Below are 20,178 nucleotides of genomic sequence, written 5' to 3'. Positions count from 1 at the left end.
GACAAGCAGACACAGAGACAAACAGACACAGAGACAGACAGACACAGAGACAAACAGACACAGAGACAAGCAGACACAGAGACAGACAGACACAGAGACAAACAGACACAGAGACAAACAGACACAGAGACAAACAGACACAGAGACAGACAGACATAGAGACAAACAGACACAGAGACAAGCAGACAGACATAGAGACAAACAGACACAGAGACAAGCAGACAGACACAGAGACAAACAGATACAGAGACAAACAGATACAGAGACAAACAGACACAGAGACAGACAGACATAGAGACAAACAGACACAGAGACAAGCAGACAGACACAGAGACAGACAGACACAGAGACAAACAGACAGAGACAAACAGACATACACAGAGACAGGCAGACACAGAGACAAACAGACACAGAGACAGACAGACACAGAGACAGACAGACACAGAGACAGACAGACACAGAGAGACAGACACAGACAGACACAGAGACAGACAGACACAGACACAGAGACAGACAGACACAGAGACAGACAGACAGACACAGAGACAGACAGACACAGAGGCAGACAGACACAGAGGCAGACAGACACAGAGGCAGACAGACACAGACAGACAGACACAGAGACAGACACAGAGACAGACACAGAGACAGACAGACAGACACAGAGACAGACAGTCAGACACAGAGACAGACAGGCACAGAGACAGACAGACACAGAGACAGACAGACACAGAGGCAGACAGACACAGAGACAGACAGACACAGAGACAGACACAGAGGCAGACAGACACAAAGACAGACAGCCACAAAGACAGACACAGAGACAGACAGACACAGAGACAGACACAGAGGCAGACAGACACAGAGACAGACAGACACAGAGACAGACACAGAGAAACAGGAGTTGACCTGATGTGAGCCAGCTGTGGTCTGAAGGGAGGTCTGTATGGAGGAAGACTGTTCATGGAGTTATGACCAGAGTCTGACAGGTTCTCATCCTCCTGACTCAGACCACGCACTGACGCCACCGCCTGTATCACAACATTAATACCAACTGTTATCATCATCATCATCATCATCATCATCATCCTCCTGACTCAGACCACGCACTGACGCCACCGCCTGTATCACAACATGACTGTTATCTAATCATCATCATCATCATCATCCTCCTGACTCAGACCACGCACTGACGCTACCGCCTGTATCACAACATTAATACCAACTGTTATCATCATCATCATCATCATCATCATCATCATCCTCCTGACTCAGACCACGCACTGACGCCACCGCCTGTATCACAACATTAATACCAACTGTTATCATCATCATCATCATCCTCCTGACTCAGACCACGCACTGACGCCACCGCCTGTATCACAACATTAATACCAACTGTTATCATCATCATCATCATCCTCCTGACTCAGACCACGCACTGACGCCACCGCCTGTATCACAACATTAATACCAACTGTTATCATCATCATCATCATCATCCTCCTGACTCAGACCACGCACTGACGCCACCGCCTGTATCACAACATTAATACCAACTGTTATCATCATCATCATCATCATCATCATCATCATCCTCCTGACTCAGACCACGCACTGACGCTACCGCCTGTATCACAACATTAATACCAACTGTTATCATCATCATCATCATCATCATCATCCTCCTGACTCAGACCACGCACTGACACTACCGCCTGTATCACAACATGACTGTTATCTAATCATCATCATCACCATAACTATCAGAATCACCATACAAATGTACCATTAATATGAACTAGTTATCTAATCATCATCATCACCATAACTATCAGAATCACCACACAAATGTACCATTAATATGAACTAGTTATCTAATCATCATCATCATCATCATCATCATCATCACCATAACTATCAGAATCACCATACAAATGTACCATTAATATGAACTAGTTATTTAATCATCATCATCATCATCATCATCACCATAACTATCAGAATCACCATACAAATGTACCATTAATATGAGCTAGTTATCTAATCATCATCATCATCATTGTACATTTGACTGTATTGATAATTAATATGAACTAGTTTCCTAATGTAGTTTCCTACATCCTAATGTATTGATAATTAATATGAACTAGTTTCCTAATGTAGTTTCCTACATCCTAATGTATTGATAATTAATATGAACTAGTTTCCTAATGTAGTTTCCTACATCCTAATGTATTGATAAAGTCCCTCCCAGATGTTTAAAAAGGACACCACACAGACACTGTACATGCTTCAGGAGTAGACAGAAATCCCCAGACTAAAACGGTGGCATGTGGTGGGGCACCTTGGTTCCGCTGGAGGTGGGTCCCCCGTGGCGGGAGGGTGAGGAGGAGGAAGAGGAGGTGGAGACAGCTCTAGGTGTGTGTGCGTAGGCCCGGTGGAGCCCGTTGGTCAGGCCCTGGTCTGAGTCCTCCATCTTGGCAGGGTAGAGGTTCTGCATGGAACTGAAGTTCTTGGGTGTGACGGGCTTGAAGGCAGACGGCCTGAGACGAGACTGGAGGGAGAAGAGGGGGAGAGAGAGAGAGAGTGAGTGAGTGAGTGAGTGAGTGAGTGAGTGAGTGAGTGAGTGAGTGAGTGAGTGAGTGAGTGAGTGTGAGAGAGAGAGAGAGGGTAGAAGAGTTAGTACCTGAAACTGTCAGGGTGGAGTGAGAGAGACAGGTAGAGAGGTATAGCGAGACAGGTAGAGAGGTATAGAGAGACAGGTAGAGAGGTATAGAGAGACAGGTAGAGAGGTATAGAGAGACAGACAGGTAGAAAGGTATAGAGAGACAGACAGGTAGAGAGGTATAGAGAGACAGGTAGAGAGGTATAGAGAGACAGACAGGTAGAGAGGTATAGAGAGACAGACAGGTAGAGAGCTATAGAGAGACAGACAGGGAGGGTTATAGAGAGAGGTAGAAGTGAGGGAGAAATGAGAGAGAAAGAAAGGCAGAGACTTGGGAGAAAGAGAGATAAATCATTGGAAAAAGGTGCAGAGATAGAAGGTGAGAGAGAGAGTGAGTGTGAGTGAGTGAGTGAGTGAGTGAGTGAGAGATAGAGAGAGAGAGAGAGAGAGAAGGAGCAGTAAAGGCAGAGATGGCTAGAGGTAAAGAGACAGAGAGAGCCCACCACTCCATCCTGGACTTGAACACCCTCTATGACCAGGTCCACCTCTACAAGGCAGCAGTGCCCACCTTTGCCCGAACTCTAAAGGACATCGCTCTCAAACGCAGCCCCAACACTTCACACAGGAGCAACAGATCAATAGACACCCTGTCCAGACCAGCGAGACACTCTCCCAGACCTGTGGGACCCCCCCTGGACCTACACATAGAGGACCCACGCCAAGAGGACCTACATCCAGACCACAACACTATGCCCCCCCCCCCCCCCCCAAAGTCAACAAAGCCCACACCCCATTTAGGCCCCTCAGATCAGACCCATTTCCCTCCTGCCCACACAATGCCCCCCACCCCTGCAAAGAGGGCCTCAACATGGAAGTCACACATACACCCAGGCCGTGAGCGGGCCAACAGGCCCAACCCCCACTCTTACACTAGCCCAAGTCAATGGAATGTACCAGATGCTGAGCAGGCTCTGCTCACACTTACTGGTCTAAGGCCAAACCACACAACTCATTTATGAAACACAAAGCCTTCACTATCTTATACTGGAATATCCAAGGCCTGAGGTCATCTGCCTTTGGCCCAAAGAGCAGGAACCTGGACTTTATCAAATGAATCAGAAATACAGACATTGTCATCCTACAAGAAACATGGTATAGAGAAGACGGACCCACTGGTTGTCCTCTAGGTTACAGAGAGCTGGTAGTCCCATCCACCAAACTACCAGGTGTGAAACAGGGAAGGGACTCAGGGGGTATGCTAATATGGTATAGAGCAGAACTAACTCACTCTATTATAGAAATCAAAACAGGAACATTTTACATTTGGCTAGATATTCAAAAGGAAATGATCTCAACGGAGAAAAATGTCCTCCTGTGTGCTACCTATATCCCCCCACTAGAATCCTCATACTTTAATGAAGACAGCTTCTCAATCCCGGAGGGGGAAAGCAATCATTTCCAGGCCCAGGGACATGTACTAGTCTGTGGCGACCTAAATGCCAGAACAGGACGAGAACCTGACACCCTCAGCACACAGGGGGACAAACACCTGCCTGCAGGTGACAGAATTCCCTTGCCCATATGCCCCACAGGGCACAACTATGACAATATAACCAACTAAAATGGGTCACAACTCCTGCAGCTATGTCGCTTGCTGTCTATGTACATAGTCAATGGTAGGCTTCGAGGGGACTCCTATGGTAGGTACACCTATAGCTCATCTCTTGGCAGCAGTACTGTACAGTCGTGGCCAAATGTTTTGAGAATGACACAAATATTAATTTCCACAAAGTTTGCTGCTTCAGTGACTTTATATATTTTTGTCAGATGTTACTATGGAATACTGAAGTATAATTAGAAGCATTTCATACGTGTCAACTTTTATTGACAATTACAGTGCCTTGCGAAAGTATTCGGCCCCCTTGAACTTTGCGACCTGTATTTTTTTGTGAAGAATCAACAACAAGTGGGACACAATCATGAAGTGGAACGACATTTATTGGATATTTCAAACTTTTTTAACAAATCAAAAACTGAAAAATTGGGCGTGCAAAATTATTCAGCCCCTTTACTTTCAGTGCAGCAAACTCTCTCCAGAAGTTCAGTGAGGATCTCTGAATGATCCAATGTTGACCTAAATGACTAATGATGATAAATACAATCCACCTGTGTGTAATCAAGTCTCCGTATAAATGCACCTGCACTGTGATAGTCTCAGAGCTGACCTGAGACTGGGACGGAGATTTGTCTTCCAACAAGACAATGATCCAAAACATAAAGTAAAATCTACAATGGAATGGTTCAAAAATAAACATATCCAGGTGTTAGAATGGCCAAGTCAAAGTCCAGACCTGAATCCAATCGAGAATCTGTGGAAAGAACTGAAAACTGCTGTTCACAAATGCTCTCCATCCAACCTCACTGAGCTCGAGCTGTTTTGCAAGGAGGAATGGGAAAAATATTCAGTCTCTCGATGTGCAAAACTGATAGAGACATACCCCAAGCGACTTACAGCTGTAATCGCAGCAAAAGGTGGCGCTACAAAGTATTAACTATTAACTTAAGGGGGCTGAATAATTTTGCACGCCCAATTTTTCAGTTTTTGATTTGTTAAAAAAGTTTGAAATATCCAATAAATGTCGTTCCACTTCATGATTGTGTCCCATCTGTTGTTGATTCTTCACAAAAAAATACAGTTTTATATCTTTATGTTTGAAGCCTGAAATGTGGCAAAAGGTCGCAAAGTTCAAGGGGGCCGAATACTTTCGCAAGGCACTGTACATGATGTTGATGCAAAGAGTCAATATTTGCAGTGTTGACCCTTCTTTTTCAAGACCTCTGCAATCTGCCCTGGCATGCTGTCAATTAACTTCTGGGCCACATCCTGACTGATGGCAGCCCATTCTTGAATAATCAATGCTTGGAGTTTGTCAGAATTTGTGGGTTTTTGTTTGTCCACCCGCCTCTTGAGGATTGACCACAAGTTGTCAATGGGATAAAGGTCTGGGGAGTTTCCTGGCCATGGAACCAAAATATTGATGTTTTGTTCCCCGAGCCACTTAGTTATCACTTTTGCCTTATGGCAAGGTGCTCCATCATGCTGGAAAAGGCATTGTTTGTCACCAAACTGTTCCTGGATGGTTGGGAGAAGTTGCTCTCGGAGGATGTGTTGGTACCATTCTTTATTCATGGCTGTGTTCTTAGGCAAAATTGTGAGAGCCCACTCCCTTGTCTGAGAAGCAACCCCACACATGAATGGTCTCAGGATGCTTTACTGTTGGTATGACACAGGACTGATGGTAGCGCTCACCTTGTCTTCTCCGGACAAGATTTTTTCCAGATGCCCCAAACAATCGGAAAGGGGATTCATCAGAGAAATTGACTTTACCCCAGTCCCCAGCTGTCCAATCCTTGTACCTTTTGCAGAATATCAGTTTGTCCCTGATGTTTTTCCTGGAGAGAAGTGGCTTCTTTGCTTCCCTTCTTGACACCAGGCCTTCCTCCAAAAGTCTTCGCCTCACTGTGCGTGCAGATGCACTCACACCTGCCTGCTGCCATTCCTGAGCAAGCTCTGTACTGGTGGTGCCCCGATCCCGCAGCTGAATCAACTTTAGGAGATGGTCCTGGCGCTTGCTGGACTTTCTTGGGCGCCCTGAAGCCTTCTTCACAATAATTGAATCACTCTCCTTGAAGTTCTTGATGATCCGATAAATGGTTGATTTAGGTGCAATCTTACTGGCAGCAATATCCTTGCCTGTGCAGCCCTTTTTGTGCAAAGCAATGATGATGGCACATGTTTCCTTGCGGGTAACCATGGTTGACAGAGGAAGAGCAAGGATTCTAAGCACCACACTCCTTTTGAAGCTTCCAGTCTGTTATTCGAACTCAATCAGCATGAAAGAGTGATCTCCAGCCTTGTCCTCGTCAACACTCACACCTGTGTTAACGAGAGAATCACTTACATGATGTCAGCTGGTCCTTTTATGGCAGGGCTGAAATGCAGTGGAAATGTTTTTTGGGGGGATTCAGTTCATTTGCATGGCAAAGAGGGACTTTGCAATTAATTGAAATTCATCTGATCACTCTTCATAACATTCTGGAGTATATGCAAATTGCCATAATACAAACTGAGGCAGCAGACTTTGTGAAAATTAATATTTGTGTCATTCTCAAAACTTTTGGCCACAACTCTAGACTACTTGATCACTGACTTCAATCCAGAGTCTCTCAGAGCGTTCACAGTCAACCCACTGACTCCCCTATCAGACCACAGCAAAATCACAGTCTACTTTTTACAGAGCAAAACTCAATCATAAGGCATCAAACGCCAAAGGAGTAAAATTAAGAAATGCTATAGATGGAAGGGATGTACTGTGGAAACCTACCCAAAAACAATTAGGCAACAACAAATTCAATCCCTTTTAGACAACTTCCTGGACAAAACGTTCCACTGTAATAGTGAAGGTGTAAACTTGGCAGCAGAAAACCTAAACAGTATATCTGACCTCTCAGCTTCCCTAACAGAAAACTGAATAAAATGAACAATGACAAATGGTTTGATGAAGAATGCAAAAACCTAAGAAAGAAATGGAGAAACCTGTCCAACCACAAACAGAGACCCAGAAAACCTGAGCCTACGCCTTCACTATGGTGAATCACTAAAACAATACAGAAATAAACTACGGAAAAAGAAGAAACAGCACATCAGAAATCAGCTCAATGTAATTGAAGGATCCATAGACTCTAACCACTTCTGGAAAACACAAAACAAACAGCAACATAAAGAGGTATCTATCTAAAATGGAGATGTATTGGTAGACCGCTTCTCCAATCCTTTTGGATCTATAACAAACAACAAAAACATTAACATGATCAAATACAAATCTTAGAATAAACTATTAAAGACCACCATAACCCACTGGATTCTCCAATTACCTTGAATGAACTACAGGACAGAATACAAACCCTCCAACCCAAAAAGGCCTGTGGTGTTGATGGTATCCATAATGAAATTATCAAATATATAAACCAAAAATTCCAACTGGCTATACTAAAACTCTTTAACATCATCCTTAGCTCTGGCATCTTCCCCAATATTTGGAACCAAGGACTGATCACCCCAATCCACAAAAGTGTAGACAAATTTGACCCCATTAACTACTGTGGGATATGAGTAAAATCCTCTGCATTATCATGAACAGCCCACAAAATGAGGTGGAAACTGAGCTGCACTTCCTAACCTCCTGCCAAATGAACGACCATATTAGAGACACATATTTCATTCAGATTACACAGACCCACAAAGAATTCAAAAACAAACCCGATTTTGATAAACTCCTAATTCTATTGGGTGAAATACCACAGTGTGCCATCACAGCAGCAAGAATTGTGACCTGTTGCCACAAGAAAAGGGCAACCAGTGAAGAACAAACACCATTGTAAATACAACGCATATTTATGTTTATTTATTTTCCCTTTTGTACTTTAACCATTTGCACATCATTACAACACTGTATATATACATAATATGACATTTGTAATGTCTTTATTATTTTGGATCTTTTGTATGTGTAATGTTTACTGTTAATTTTTATTGTTTATTTCACTTTCGTATATTATCTACTGCACTTGCTTGGGCAATGTTAACATATGTTTCCCATGCCAATAAAGCCCCTTGAACTGAACGGTACTGAATTAAGAGCAGCTATCTCACTCACAGCCAGGCTGGTGGTGTGTTCAGGCCAAGGTCTAGAAATCACTATTACCCACAAGGTTTCTATTAAATCAATCGTTTTCTCAGCTCTCTGCTCTCTCCATGTTGTTTCTCAGGCTTGATGTTAAACATCCAGCCTGGATGAGATGAATTCATCCTACTGCACTACTTAGTCTTTACAGGGAGTGCAGAAGGGACTGTGTGTGTGTGATTTACGTCAGACACAGACTGAAGGGAGAGGCTTGGCATCTTATTCATGCATGATCTTATACATGACTAATGCAGGACATTTTAAAATACTTCCTCCAGCCTAGCCAGGTAATACCTGGTAGCATTTCATTATGTCTCCTACACACACACACACACACACACACACACACACACACACACACACACACACACACACACACACACACACACACACACACACACACACACACACACACACACACACACACACACACACACACACACACACACACACACACACACACACACACACACACACACAGCGTCACCACTGGGACGTCATTCATCTAGTGCTACCAGTGACTCAGTGATAGAGGCCAACTCTTCAAACTTTCGCTAACTGTAAGGAGCAGGAAGCCAGGGTGATCTGTCTGAGACATGTTGGCTTAGAGTATTAAAGGACGCTCTCTGTGTCAGAGACATGTTTTACATGTTATATCACCCATATATGTTGCCCCAGTGATATCACCCCTATATGTTGTCCCAGGGATATCACCCCTATATGTTGTCCCAGGGATATCACCCCTATATGTTGTCCCAGGGATATCACCCCTATATGTTGCCCCAGGGATATTACCCCTATATGTTGCCCCAGGGATATCACCCCTATATGTTGTCCCAGGGATATCACCCCTATATGTTGTCCCAGGGATATCACCCCTATATGTTGTCCCAGGGATATCACCCCTATATGTTGCCCCAGGGATATTACCCCTATATGTTGCCCCAGGGATATCACCCCTATATGTTGTCCCAGTGATATCACCCCTATATGTTGTCCCAGTGATATCACCCCTATATGTTGTCCCAGGGATATCACCCCTATATGTTGTCCCAGTGATATCACCCCTATATGTTGTCCCAGGGATATCACCCCTATATGTTGTCCCAGTGATATCACCCCTATATGGTGTCCCAGGGATATCACCCCTATATGTTGTCCCAGGGATATCACCCCTATATGTTGTCCCAGTGATATCACCCCTATATGTTGTCCCAGGGATATCACCCCTATATGTTGTCCCATAACCAGGTGTTCTTCTTACCTTCTCATATTTCCCTCCAATTGGCAGGGAGTTCTTTGACACGTCCACCTCAGTTCCGTCTTTGTAGTAGAGCTTGATGTGTTCCTCCTCATGTCCATGCTCTCTCTTCATGGACTGCATGCTGGAGAAGATGTCCTTCCTACTGCTGCCTGGGCCGCTACCCGCTTTGGCCTCTTTCCTGGTGGGGATCATTATAAAGGTTTTCCTTCAGGCTTCAGGTCTATTGATAATCTGTTGCCCTTAACGATAACAGCTTGAAAATTATTTATATTTCTATTTGAGTTTGCAAGAAAGGCATTTCACTGTACATGCGCATGTGACATTAAAACTTTAAATTGATTTCTATTTAATCTAGATTTAGAACTTTAGATTGTAACAGCTTATTTCGCAAATACACTGCATTCAGAAAGTATTCAGACCATTTTACTTTTTCACATTTTGTTAAATTACAGCCTTCTTCTAAAATTGATTAAATAAAAAATGTTCCTCATCAATCTACACACAATACACCATAATGACAAAGTGAAAACAGGTTATTTACTTAACTATTCAGACCCTTTGCTATGAGACTCAAGATTGAGCTCAGGTGCATCCTGTTTCCATTGATCATCCTTGAGATGTTTCTACAACGTGATTGGAGTCCAGCTGTGGTAAATGAAATTGATCGGACATGATTTGGAAAGGCACACACTTGTCTATCTATATAAGTTCCCACAGTTGACAGTGCATGTCAGAGCATGCACGAAGGAATTGTTCGTAAAGCTCTGAGACAGTATTGTGTCAGGCACAGATCTGGGGAAGGGTACAAAAACATTTCTGCAGCATTGAAGGTCCCCAAGAACACAGTGGCCTCCATCATTTTTAAATGGAAGTAGTTTGGAACCACCAAGACTATGCCTAGAGTTGGCCGCCCGGTCAAATTCAGCAATCGGGGGAAAAGGACCTTGGTCAGGGAAGTGACCAAAAACCTGATGGTCACTCTGACAGAGCTCCAGACTTCCTCTGTGGAAATGGGAGAATCTTCCAGAAGGACAACCATCTCTGCAGCACTTGACCAATCAGGCCTTTATGGCAGAGTGTCCAGACTGAAGCCACTCCTCAGTAAAAGGCACATGACAGCCCGTTGGAATTTTCCAAAAGGCACCTAAAGACTCTCAGACCATAAGAAACAATATTCTCTGGTCTGATGAAACCAAGATTGAACTATTTGGCCTAATTGCCAAGCGTCACGTCCTGAGGAAACCTGTCACCATCCCTATGGTGAAGCATGGTGGTGGAAGCATCATACTTGTGGGGATGTTTTTCTGCGGCAGGGACTTGGAGACTAGTCAGGATCGAGGGATAGATGAACGGAGCAAAGTACAGAGAGATCCTTGATGAAAACCCGCTCCAGAGCACTCAAGACCTCAGACTGGGGTGAAGGTTCACCTTCCAACAGGACAACGACCCTAAGCACTCTACCAGGACAACGCAGGAGTGGCTTTGGGACAAGTCTCTAAATGTCTTTGAGTGGCCCAGCCTGTGGCCGGACTTGAGCCGGATTGAACTTCTCTGGAGAGAACTACAAATAGCTGTGGAGCAACGGTCCCCATCCAACTTGACAGAGCTTGAGAGGATCTGCAGAGAATAATGGGAGAAACTCCCCAAATGCAGGTGCACCAATTTTTTTGTGTTATACCTAAGAAGACTTGATGCTGTAATCGCTGCCAAAGGTGCTTCAACAAAGTACTGAGTAAAGGGCCTGAATACTTATGTAAATGTCAGATTTAATTAGATTTTTTATACAGTACTAATACAAATATTTGGATACACCAACTGTGCTCATTCAAAGGTTTTTCTTATTTTATTTTTTTACTATTTTCTACATTGTAGAATAATAGTGAAGACATCCTTACTATGAAATAACACATATGGAATCATGAAGTAACCAAAAAAATGTTAAACAAACATATTTTATATTTGCGATTCTTCAAAGTAGCCACCCTTTGCCTTGATGACAGCTTTGCACATTCTTGGAATTCTTTCAACCAGAATCATGAGGTAGTCACCTGGAATGCATTTAAATTAACAGGTGTGCCTTGTTAAAAGTTAATTTGTGGAATTTATTTCCTTCTTAATGTGTTTGAGCCAATCAGTTTTATTGTGACAAGGTATACAGAAGCTAGCCCTATTTGTTAAAAGACCAAGTCCATATTGTGGCAAGTACATCGTAAATAAGCAAAGAGAAACGACAGTCCATCATTACTTTAAGACATGAAGGTCAGTCAGTCCGAAAGATTTCAAGAACTTAGAAAGTTTCTTCAAGTGCAGCAGCAAAAATCATTATGCGCTACAATGAAACTGGCTCTCATGAGGACTGCCACAGGAAAGGAAGACCCAGAGGGACATCTGCTGCAGAGGATAAGTTCATTAGAGTTACCAGCCTCAATTGCAGCCCAAATAAACGCTTCACAGAGTTCAAGTAACAGACACATCTCTAAATAAACTGGTCAGAGGAGACTGTGTGAATCAGACCATCATGGTCAAATTGCAGCAAAGAAATACTACTAAAGGACACCAATAATAAGAAGAGACTTGCTTGCGCCAAGAAACACGAGCAATGGACATTAGACCAGTGGAAATCTGTCCTTTGGTCTGATGAGTCCAAATTGGAGATTTTTGGTTCCAACAGCCGTGTCTTGGTGAGACGCAGGTGAACGGATGATCTCTGTATGTGTTGTTCCCACCGTGAAGCACGGAGGAGGAGGAGTGATGGTGTGGGGGTGCTTTGCTGGTGACACTGTCAGTGATTTATTTAGAATTCAAGGCACACTTAACCAGCATGGCTACCACAGCATTCTGCAGCGATACGCCATCCCATCTGGTTTGCGCTTAGTGGGACTATCATTTGTTTTTCAACAAGACAATGACTCAACACACCTCCAGGCTGTGTAAGAGTTATTTGACCAAGAAGGAGAGTGATGGAGTGCTGCATCAGATGACCTGGCCTCCACAATCACCCGACCTCAACCCAATCGAGATAGTTTGGAATAAGTTGGACCAGAGAGTGAAGGAAAAGCAGCCAACAAGTGCTCAGCATGTGTGGGAAGTCCTTCAAGACTGTTTGAAAAGCATTCCAGGTGAAGCTGGTTGAGAGAATGCCAATAGTGTGCAAAGCTGTCATCAAGGCAAAGGGTGGCAACTTTGAAGAATTAAAAATAATTATGATGTGTTTAATACTTGTTTGGTTACTACATGATTCCATATGTGTTATTTCATAGTGTTGATGTCTTCACTATTATTCTATGTAGAACTTGAATTAGTAGGAGTGTCCAAATGTTTATTGGTACTGTACTTTTGCTGTACATTTCTACAAAACAGTTTTTGCTTTGATATTTTGGGGTATTGTGTGTAGATTGATGAGGGGGAAAAAAAGTACATTTTAGAATAGGGTTGTAATGTAACAAAATGTGGAAAAAGTCAAGGGGCCTGTATACTTTCTGAATGGTAGGAGTCACACCTCCTACCAGCTCACTATGTGTGGCACCCATCACTATGTGTGGCACCCACCTGGCAGCAGCACTAACAACACTGCTATGGAATAACAGGTGATGTTATTACCCAAGAGCATCATTAATGCCTTCTATTTGAAACAGACAACTCTTTACCACTTTGTCTGTACTTTATGGAATACATAGAGAATACATACTCTCTAATGTAGCACCCATCTGGGTGATGAAACATGGCAGCCATTTTGTGCCTATCAGAGAGCTCACTAACCTGGTGATGTTGATGAAACATGGCAGCCATTTTGTGCCTATCAGAGAGCTCACTAACCTGGTGATGTTGAGGTAGTTGAGCAGCTCTCTCTGGTTGAAGCCTTTCTTTAATAACCTGTTGGTCTGTCTGGGTCCCACCTGGGGCACGGCCCGGCTGCCTTTAGCTGGGGACGCGTCCGGGCGCTCCACTAGGCTGCCTACACTACCCATACTGCACCGGGCCAGTAGGGCTGTGGGCCGGGTAGGGGTTGAGTAGGGGTCACGGAATGTCTTGCTGGGGTCACGGCTCAGAGGAAGGGTCTGGACCGATGTTGCCATTGGTTACAGGACAGGGTGGCCACGTGGAGAACTCTTGAGGTAGAGGAAGAGAGCAAAGAAGAGAGGAAGAAAGAGAATGGACATAAACAAACTGATTCAGAACCCTGTAAAATATCTTTGGCATCATGAACCATCATCACCATGATAACCTCCTATTCACCTTCTAACTGTAATATCTTATCTCTATGGCAACGCAAACCATCATCACCATGATAACCTCCTATTCACCTTCTAATATCTTATCTCTATGGCAACACGAACCATCATCACCATGATAACCTCCTATTCACCTTCTAATATCTTATCTCTATGGCAACACGAACCATCATCACCATGATAACCTCCTATTCACCTTCTAACTGTAATATCTTATCTCTATGGCAACACGAACCATCATCACCATGATAACCTCATATTCACCTTCTAATATCTTATCTCTATGGCAACACGAACCATCATCACCATGATAACCTCCTATTCACCTTCTAATATCTTATCTCTATGGCAACACGAACCATCATCACCATGATAACCTCATATTCACCTTCTAATATCTTATCTCTATGGCAACACAAACCATCATCACCATGATAACCTCATATTCACCTTCTAATATCTTATCTCTATGGCAACACGAACCATCATCACCATGATAACCTCCTATTCACCTTCTAACTGTAATATCTTATCTCTATGGCAACACGAACCATCATCACCATGATAACCTCATATTCACCTTCTAATATCTTATCTCTATGGCAACACGAACCATCATCACCATGATAACCTCCTATTCACCTTCGAACTGTAATATCTTATCTCTATGGCAACACGAACCATCATCACCATGATAACCTCATATTCACCTTCTAATATCTTATCTCTATGGCAACACAAACCATCATCACCATGATAACCTCCTATTCACCTTCTAACTGTAATATCTTATCTCTATGGCAACACGAACCATCATATCCAAGACCAAGTCCACACTTTATTGGATTGTTTACAGTTTTCAGCTCTCTGTCTGTCTTCCTCTGTTCCTCTGATCACTTAACTCCTGCACTCTAGTGGGTAATAAAGCATAATAACTAGTATCATGATTCTTTATTAGGTGGTCCCATTCCCTCTGTCTTCCTCAGTATTTCCCCATAGCCTTTACCCTAGTTACTAGTCTGTTGTTGATGTGAATTCTAGTCAAACTCCTGTCTTTTTCCCTGTCTGGCTTTATATCTCCTCTCTCAGGGCATGACTTGACATGTGCCACTTCTCTGTCATCAGCTGTGTGTGTGTGTGTGTATGTATGTGTGTGTGTGTATGTGTGTGTGTGTGTGTGTGTGTGTGTCCCGAGGCAGTTTTTTGCAGTCAGTGACCAACCTAAAACCTTTCGAATTTTTCACGACACATCAAGTGTAAAAATCAACACTAAGCCAGCTAAATGTAAAAATCAACACTAAGCCAGCTAAATGTAAAAATCAACACTAAGCCAGCTAAATGTAAAAATCAACACTAAGCCAGCTAAATGTAAAAATCAACACTAAGCCAGCTAAATGGAAAAATCAACACTAAGCCAGCTAAATGGAAAAATCAACACTAAGCCAGCTAAATGTAAAAATCAACACTAAGCCAGCTAAATGGAAAAATCAACACTAAGCCAGCTAAATGGAAAAATCAACACGTTTTTCCTAAGCCAGCTAAACTGTGATCTGGTAGTAATAAGTGTAGGTTAAACCATGGCATAGTGCACAACAACCATACGGTTCAACCACGCTCTACTACTAGCTCATCATAGAACAACACTAAACATAACAACTGTAGGAAAGTGTTGTGGTTAAGTCTTCAAATCCCACATAACGCATGTTCTTCCTGTCAGAGACACCTCTTGCTTTTTGAAATGGTAAAAACGAGATGTAAGCTAAAAGAGAAGATTACAGATGTAGAGTGTGTGTGTGAGTGAGTGAGCCTCTTGGGGAAGAGGAGCAGAGAACATATGCACCATCAGAAGCTTGTTATGTAACTGTGTGTGTGTGTGTGTGTTCGCCCTCTGTGATGCTACTGACTACAGTAAATCCTATTTGTCTGATAAAGAGGCAGGGTGCTTTGATTCAGGCAGCAGAGATGAGCAAGGATGTGCCTTTATAACCAGGGCAGCCCTGCTGTACTTCCTACAGTGCCAGGTAGTCTAGTGGTTAGAGCGTTGGGACAGTAACCAAAAGGTTGCTGGATCAAATCCCAGAGCTGACAAAACAAAAATATGTTGTTCTGCACCTGAGCAAGGCAGTTAACCCACTGTTCCCCGGGGGCTGAAGACGTGGAGGTCCATTAAGGCAGTTAACCCGCTGTTCCCCGGGGGCTGAAGACGTGGAGGTCCATTAAGGCAGTTAACCCGCTGTTCCCCGGGGGCTGAAGACGTGGATGTCCATTAAGGCAGTTAACCCGCTGTTCCCCGGGGGCTGAAGACGTGGATGTCCATTTAGGCAGTTAACCCACTGTTCCCCGGGGGCTGAAGACGTGGATGTCCATTAAGGCAGTTAACCCACTGTTCCCCGGGGGCTGAAGACGTGGATGTCCATTAAGGCAGTTAACCCACTGTTCCCCGGGGGCTGAAGACGTGGAGGTCCATTAAGGCAGTTAACCTGCTGTTCCCCGGGGGCCGAAGACGTGGAGGTCCATTAAGGCAGTTAACCCGCTGTTCCCCGGGGGCTGAAGACGTGGAGGTCCATTAAGGCAGTTAACCCGCTGTTCCCCGGGGGCTGAAGACGTGGATGTCCATTAAGGCAGTTAACCCACTGTTCCCCGGGGGCTGAAGACGTGGATGTCCATTAAGGCAGTTAACCCACTGTTCCCCGGGGGCTGAAGACGTGGAGGTCCATTAAGGCAGCCCCCTGCACCTCTCTGTTTCAGAGGGGTTGGTTTAAATGCAGAAGACACATTTCAGTTGAAGGCGTTCCTTTCCCTTACTGTATCCAATTTATTTATTATTTCCATTCCTCCATCCTCTCTCTTTATTCCCCCCTCCCTCCCTCCCCCTCCATCCTCTCTCTTTATTCCCCCCTCCCTCCCCCTCCATCCTCTCTCTTTATTCCCCCCTCCCTCCCTCCATTCCTCCATCCTCTCTCTTTATTCCCCCCTCCCTCCCTCCCCCTCCATCCTCTCTCTTTATTCCCCCCTCCCTCCCTCCCCCTCCATCCTCTCTCTTTATTCCCCCCTCCCTCCCTCCCCCTCCATCCTCTCTCTTTATTCCCCCCTCCCTCCCTCCATTCCTCCATCCTCTCTCTTTATTCCCCCCTCCCTCCCTCCCCCTCCATCCTCTCTCTTTATTCCCCCCTCCCTCCCTCCCCCTCCATCCTCTCTCTTTATTCCCCCCTCCCTCCCTCCCCCTCCATCCTCTCTCTTTATTCCCCCCTCCCTCCCTCCATCCTCTCTCTTTATTCCCCCCTCCCTCCCTCCCCCTCCATCCTCTCTCTTTATTCCCCCCTCCCTCCCTCCCCCTCCATCCTCTCTCTTTATTCCCCCCTCCCTCCCTCCCCCTCCATCCTCTCTCTTTATTCCCCCCTCCCTCCCTCCCCCTCCATCCTCTCTCTTTATTCCCCCCTCCCTCCCTCCATTCCTCCATCCTCTCTCTTTATTCCCCCTCCCCCTCCATTCCTCCATCCTCTCTCTTTATTCCCCCCTCCCCCTCCATTCCTCCATCCTCTCTCTTTATTCCCCCCTCCCCCTCCATTCCTCCATCCTCTCTCTTTATTCCCCCCTCCCCCTCCATTACTCCCTCCCTCCTCCATTCCCCCTTCCGCCTCCCTCTCTCCCCCTCTATTCCTCCCTCCCTCCTCCATTCCTCCCTCCCTCCTCCATTACTCCCTCCCTCCTCCATTTCTCCCTCCCCTCCATCCCTCCTCCATTCCTCCCTCCCTCCCCTTCCCCTCCATTCCTCCCTCCCCCTCATCTCCTCCATTCCTCCCTCTCCTCTCTCTCTCTCCATTCCTCCCTCTCCTATCTCTCTCTCCATTCCTCCCTCTCCTCTCTCTCTCTCTCCATTCCTCCCTCTCCTCTCTCTCTCTCCATTCCTCCCTCTCCTCTCTCTCTGCTCATTAAGGATCTCTATTGATTCCACCCTGTTGACCCCTTTCTCTTTCCACGAGGATAAACACACACTATGGCCTTAAACCACACACACACACACACACACACACACACACACACACACACACACACACACACACACACACACACACACACACCTTAAATCAGTCTTCAGACCATAAACATCAGGGGAGTATAAACAGACACACATTGGTCTGAACCAGTAATAATGACCATCTCTTTAATATAACCCCCCCACAGCCCTCATGTTATCACTGGCTGGTTTCAACATCCAGCAGTAACTATATCTAGTCTGATCGTCCATTACTGGTAGACAAGTTGTGGTAGAGATGCAGTAATGATGCAGAAACACTGTTGTAATCACAAAACCAGGCCATGTCACTCCTCAGTCTGTCCCAAAATAGAGCCAGCAACGCACACACACACACACACACACACACACACACACACACAGACACACACAGACACACACACACACACACACACACACACACACACACACACACACACACTCACACTCACACTCACACTCACACTCACACTCAGCATCATTTATGTATGAACGTGCGCACACACACCACAAAGTGGTAAACAGAAAATGATCGACACCGACCACTTATTGCTTAGGCATTTATCTGATATCATTACGATAAGTAGCCTATACTAGAGAAATGAGAAGTTGGAAATGAAAGGAGTTTGCTAATATGGGTGATAGTTAATGGAACAATTGATGGCTACAACCATCAAACTAGTAGTAGCAGTTTAAAGGAAAAACTGTGGAGCACATTACTGTTACAAACTGTGGTGCACATTACTGTTACAAACTGTGGTGCACATTACTGTTATAAACTGTGGTGCACATTACTGTTATAAACTGTGGGGCACATTACTGTTACCAACTGTGGTGCACATTACTGTTATAAACTGTGGTGCACATTACTGTTATAAACTGTGGAGCACATTACTGTTATAAACTGTGGTGCACATTACTGTTACAAACTGTGGTGCACATTACTGTTACAAACTGTGGAGCACATTACTGTTACAAACTGTGGTGCACATTACTGTTATAAACTGTGGTGCACATTACTGTTATAAACTGTGGTGCACATTACTGTTATAAACTGTGGTGCACATTACTGTTACAAACTGTGGTGCACATTACTGTTACAAACTGTGGTGCACATTACTGTTACAAACTGTTGTGCACATTACTGTTATAAACTGTGGTGCACATTACTGTTATAAACTGTGGTGCACATTACTGTTATAAACTGTGGAGCACATTACTGTTATAAACTGTGGAGCACATTACTGTTATAAACTGTGGTGCACATTACCGTTATAAACTGTGGTGCACATTACTGTTACAAACTGTGGTGCACATTACTGTTACAAACTGTGGTGCACATTACTGTTACAAACTGTGGTGCACATTACTGTTACAAACTGTGGTGCACATTACTGTTACAAACTGTGGTGCACATTACTGTTACAAACTGTGGTGCACATTACTGTTATAAACTGTGGTGCACATTACTGTTATAAACTGTGGTGCACATTACTGTTATAAACTGTGGAGCACATTACTGTTACAAACTGTGGAGCACATTACTGTTATAAACTGTGGAGCACATTACTGTTATAAACTGTGGAGCACATTACTGTTACAAACTGTGGTGCACATTACTGTTACAAACTGTGGTGCACATTACTGTTACAAACTGTGGTGCACATTACTGTTATAAACTGTGGAGCACATTACTGTTACAAACTGTGGAGCACATTACTGTTACAAACTGTGGAGCACATTACTGTTACAAACTGTGGTGCACATTACTGTTATAAACTGTGGTGTACATTACTGTTACAAACTGTGGTGCACATTACTGTTACAAACTGTGGTGCACATTACTGTTACAAACTGTGGTGTACATTACTGTTACAAACTGTGGTGTACATTACTGTTACAAACTGTGGTGCACATTACTGTTACAAACTGTTGTGCACATTACTGTTATAAACTGTGGTGCACATTACTGTTATAAACTGTGGTGCACATTACTGTTATAAACTGTGGTGCACATTACTGTTACAAACTGTGGTGCACATTACTGTTACCAACTGTGGTGCACATTACTGTTATAAACTGTGGAGCACATTACTGTTATAAACTGTGGAGCACATTACTGTTATAAACTGTGGTGCACATTACTGTTACAAACTGTGGAGCACATTACTGTTATAAACTGTGGAGCACATTACTGTTATAAACTGTGGAGCACATTACTGTTATAAACTGTGGTGCACATTACTGTTACAAAC

General features: G+C 44.1%; 1 protein-coding gene across 3 annotated transcripts in view; it reads right to left on the bottom strand.

Annotated features, from left to right (window-relative positions):
• LOC109879771 (NEDD4-binding protein 3-A-like) overlaps positions 1 to 20,178 on the bottom strand; it is a 97,951-nt gene that overhangs the window by 7,729 nt on the left and 70,044 nt on the right. For all 3 annotated transcript variants that reach the window (XM_031789711.1, XM_020471937.2, XM_031789713.1), the window contains exons 2-5: positions 13,493 to 13,785; positions 9,677 to 9,854; positions 2,348 to 2,557; positions 910 to 1,031 (exon numbers count right to left, since the gene is read on the bottom strand). In XM_031789711.1, the coding sequence (XP_031645571.1) occupies positions 910 to 1,031; positions 2,348 to 2,557; positions 9,677 to 9,854; positions 13,493 to 13,752 (770 nt within the window). In that variant the 5' untranslated portion in view covers positions 13,753 to 13,785. The remainder of the gene's footprint in view (positions 1 to 909; positions 1,032 to 2,347; positions 2,558 to 9,676; positions 9,855 to 13,492; positions 13,786 to 20,178) is intronic.

Source organism: Oncorhynchus kisutch, linkage group LG15 (genome assembly GCF_002021735.2).
Source record: "Oncorhynchus kisutch isolate 150728-3 linkage group LG15, Okis_V2, whole genome shotgun sequence".
NCBI classification, from domain to species: Eukaryota; Metazoa; Chordata; class Actinopteri; order Salmoniformes; family Salmonidae; genus Oncorhynchus; species Oncorhynchus kisutch.
Note: the sequence above shows the minus strand (reverse complement) of the source record. Positions and strands in the feature narration are given on the sequence as shown.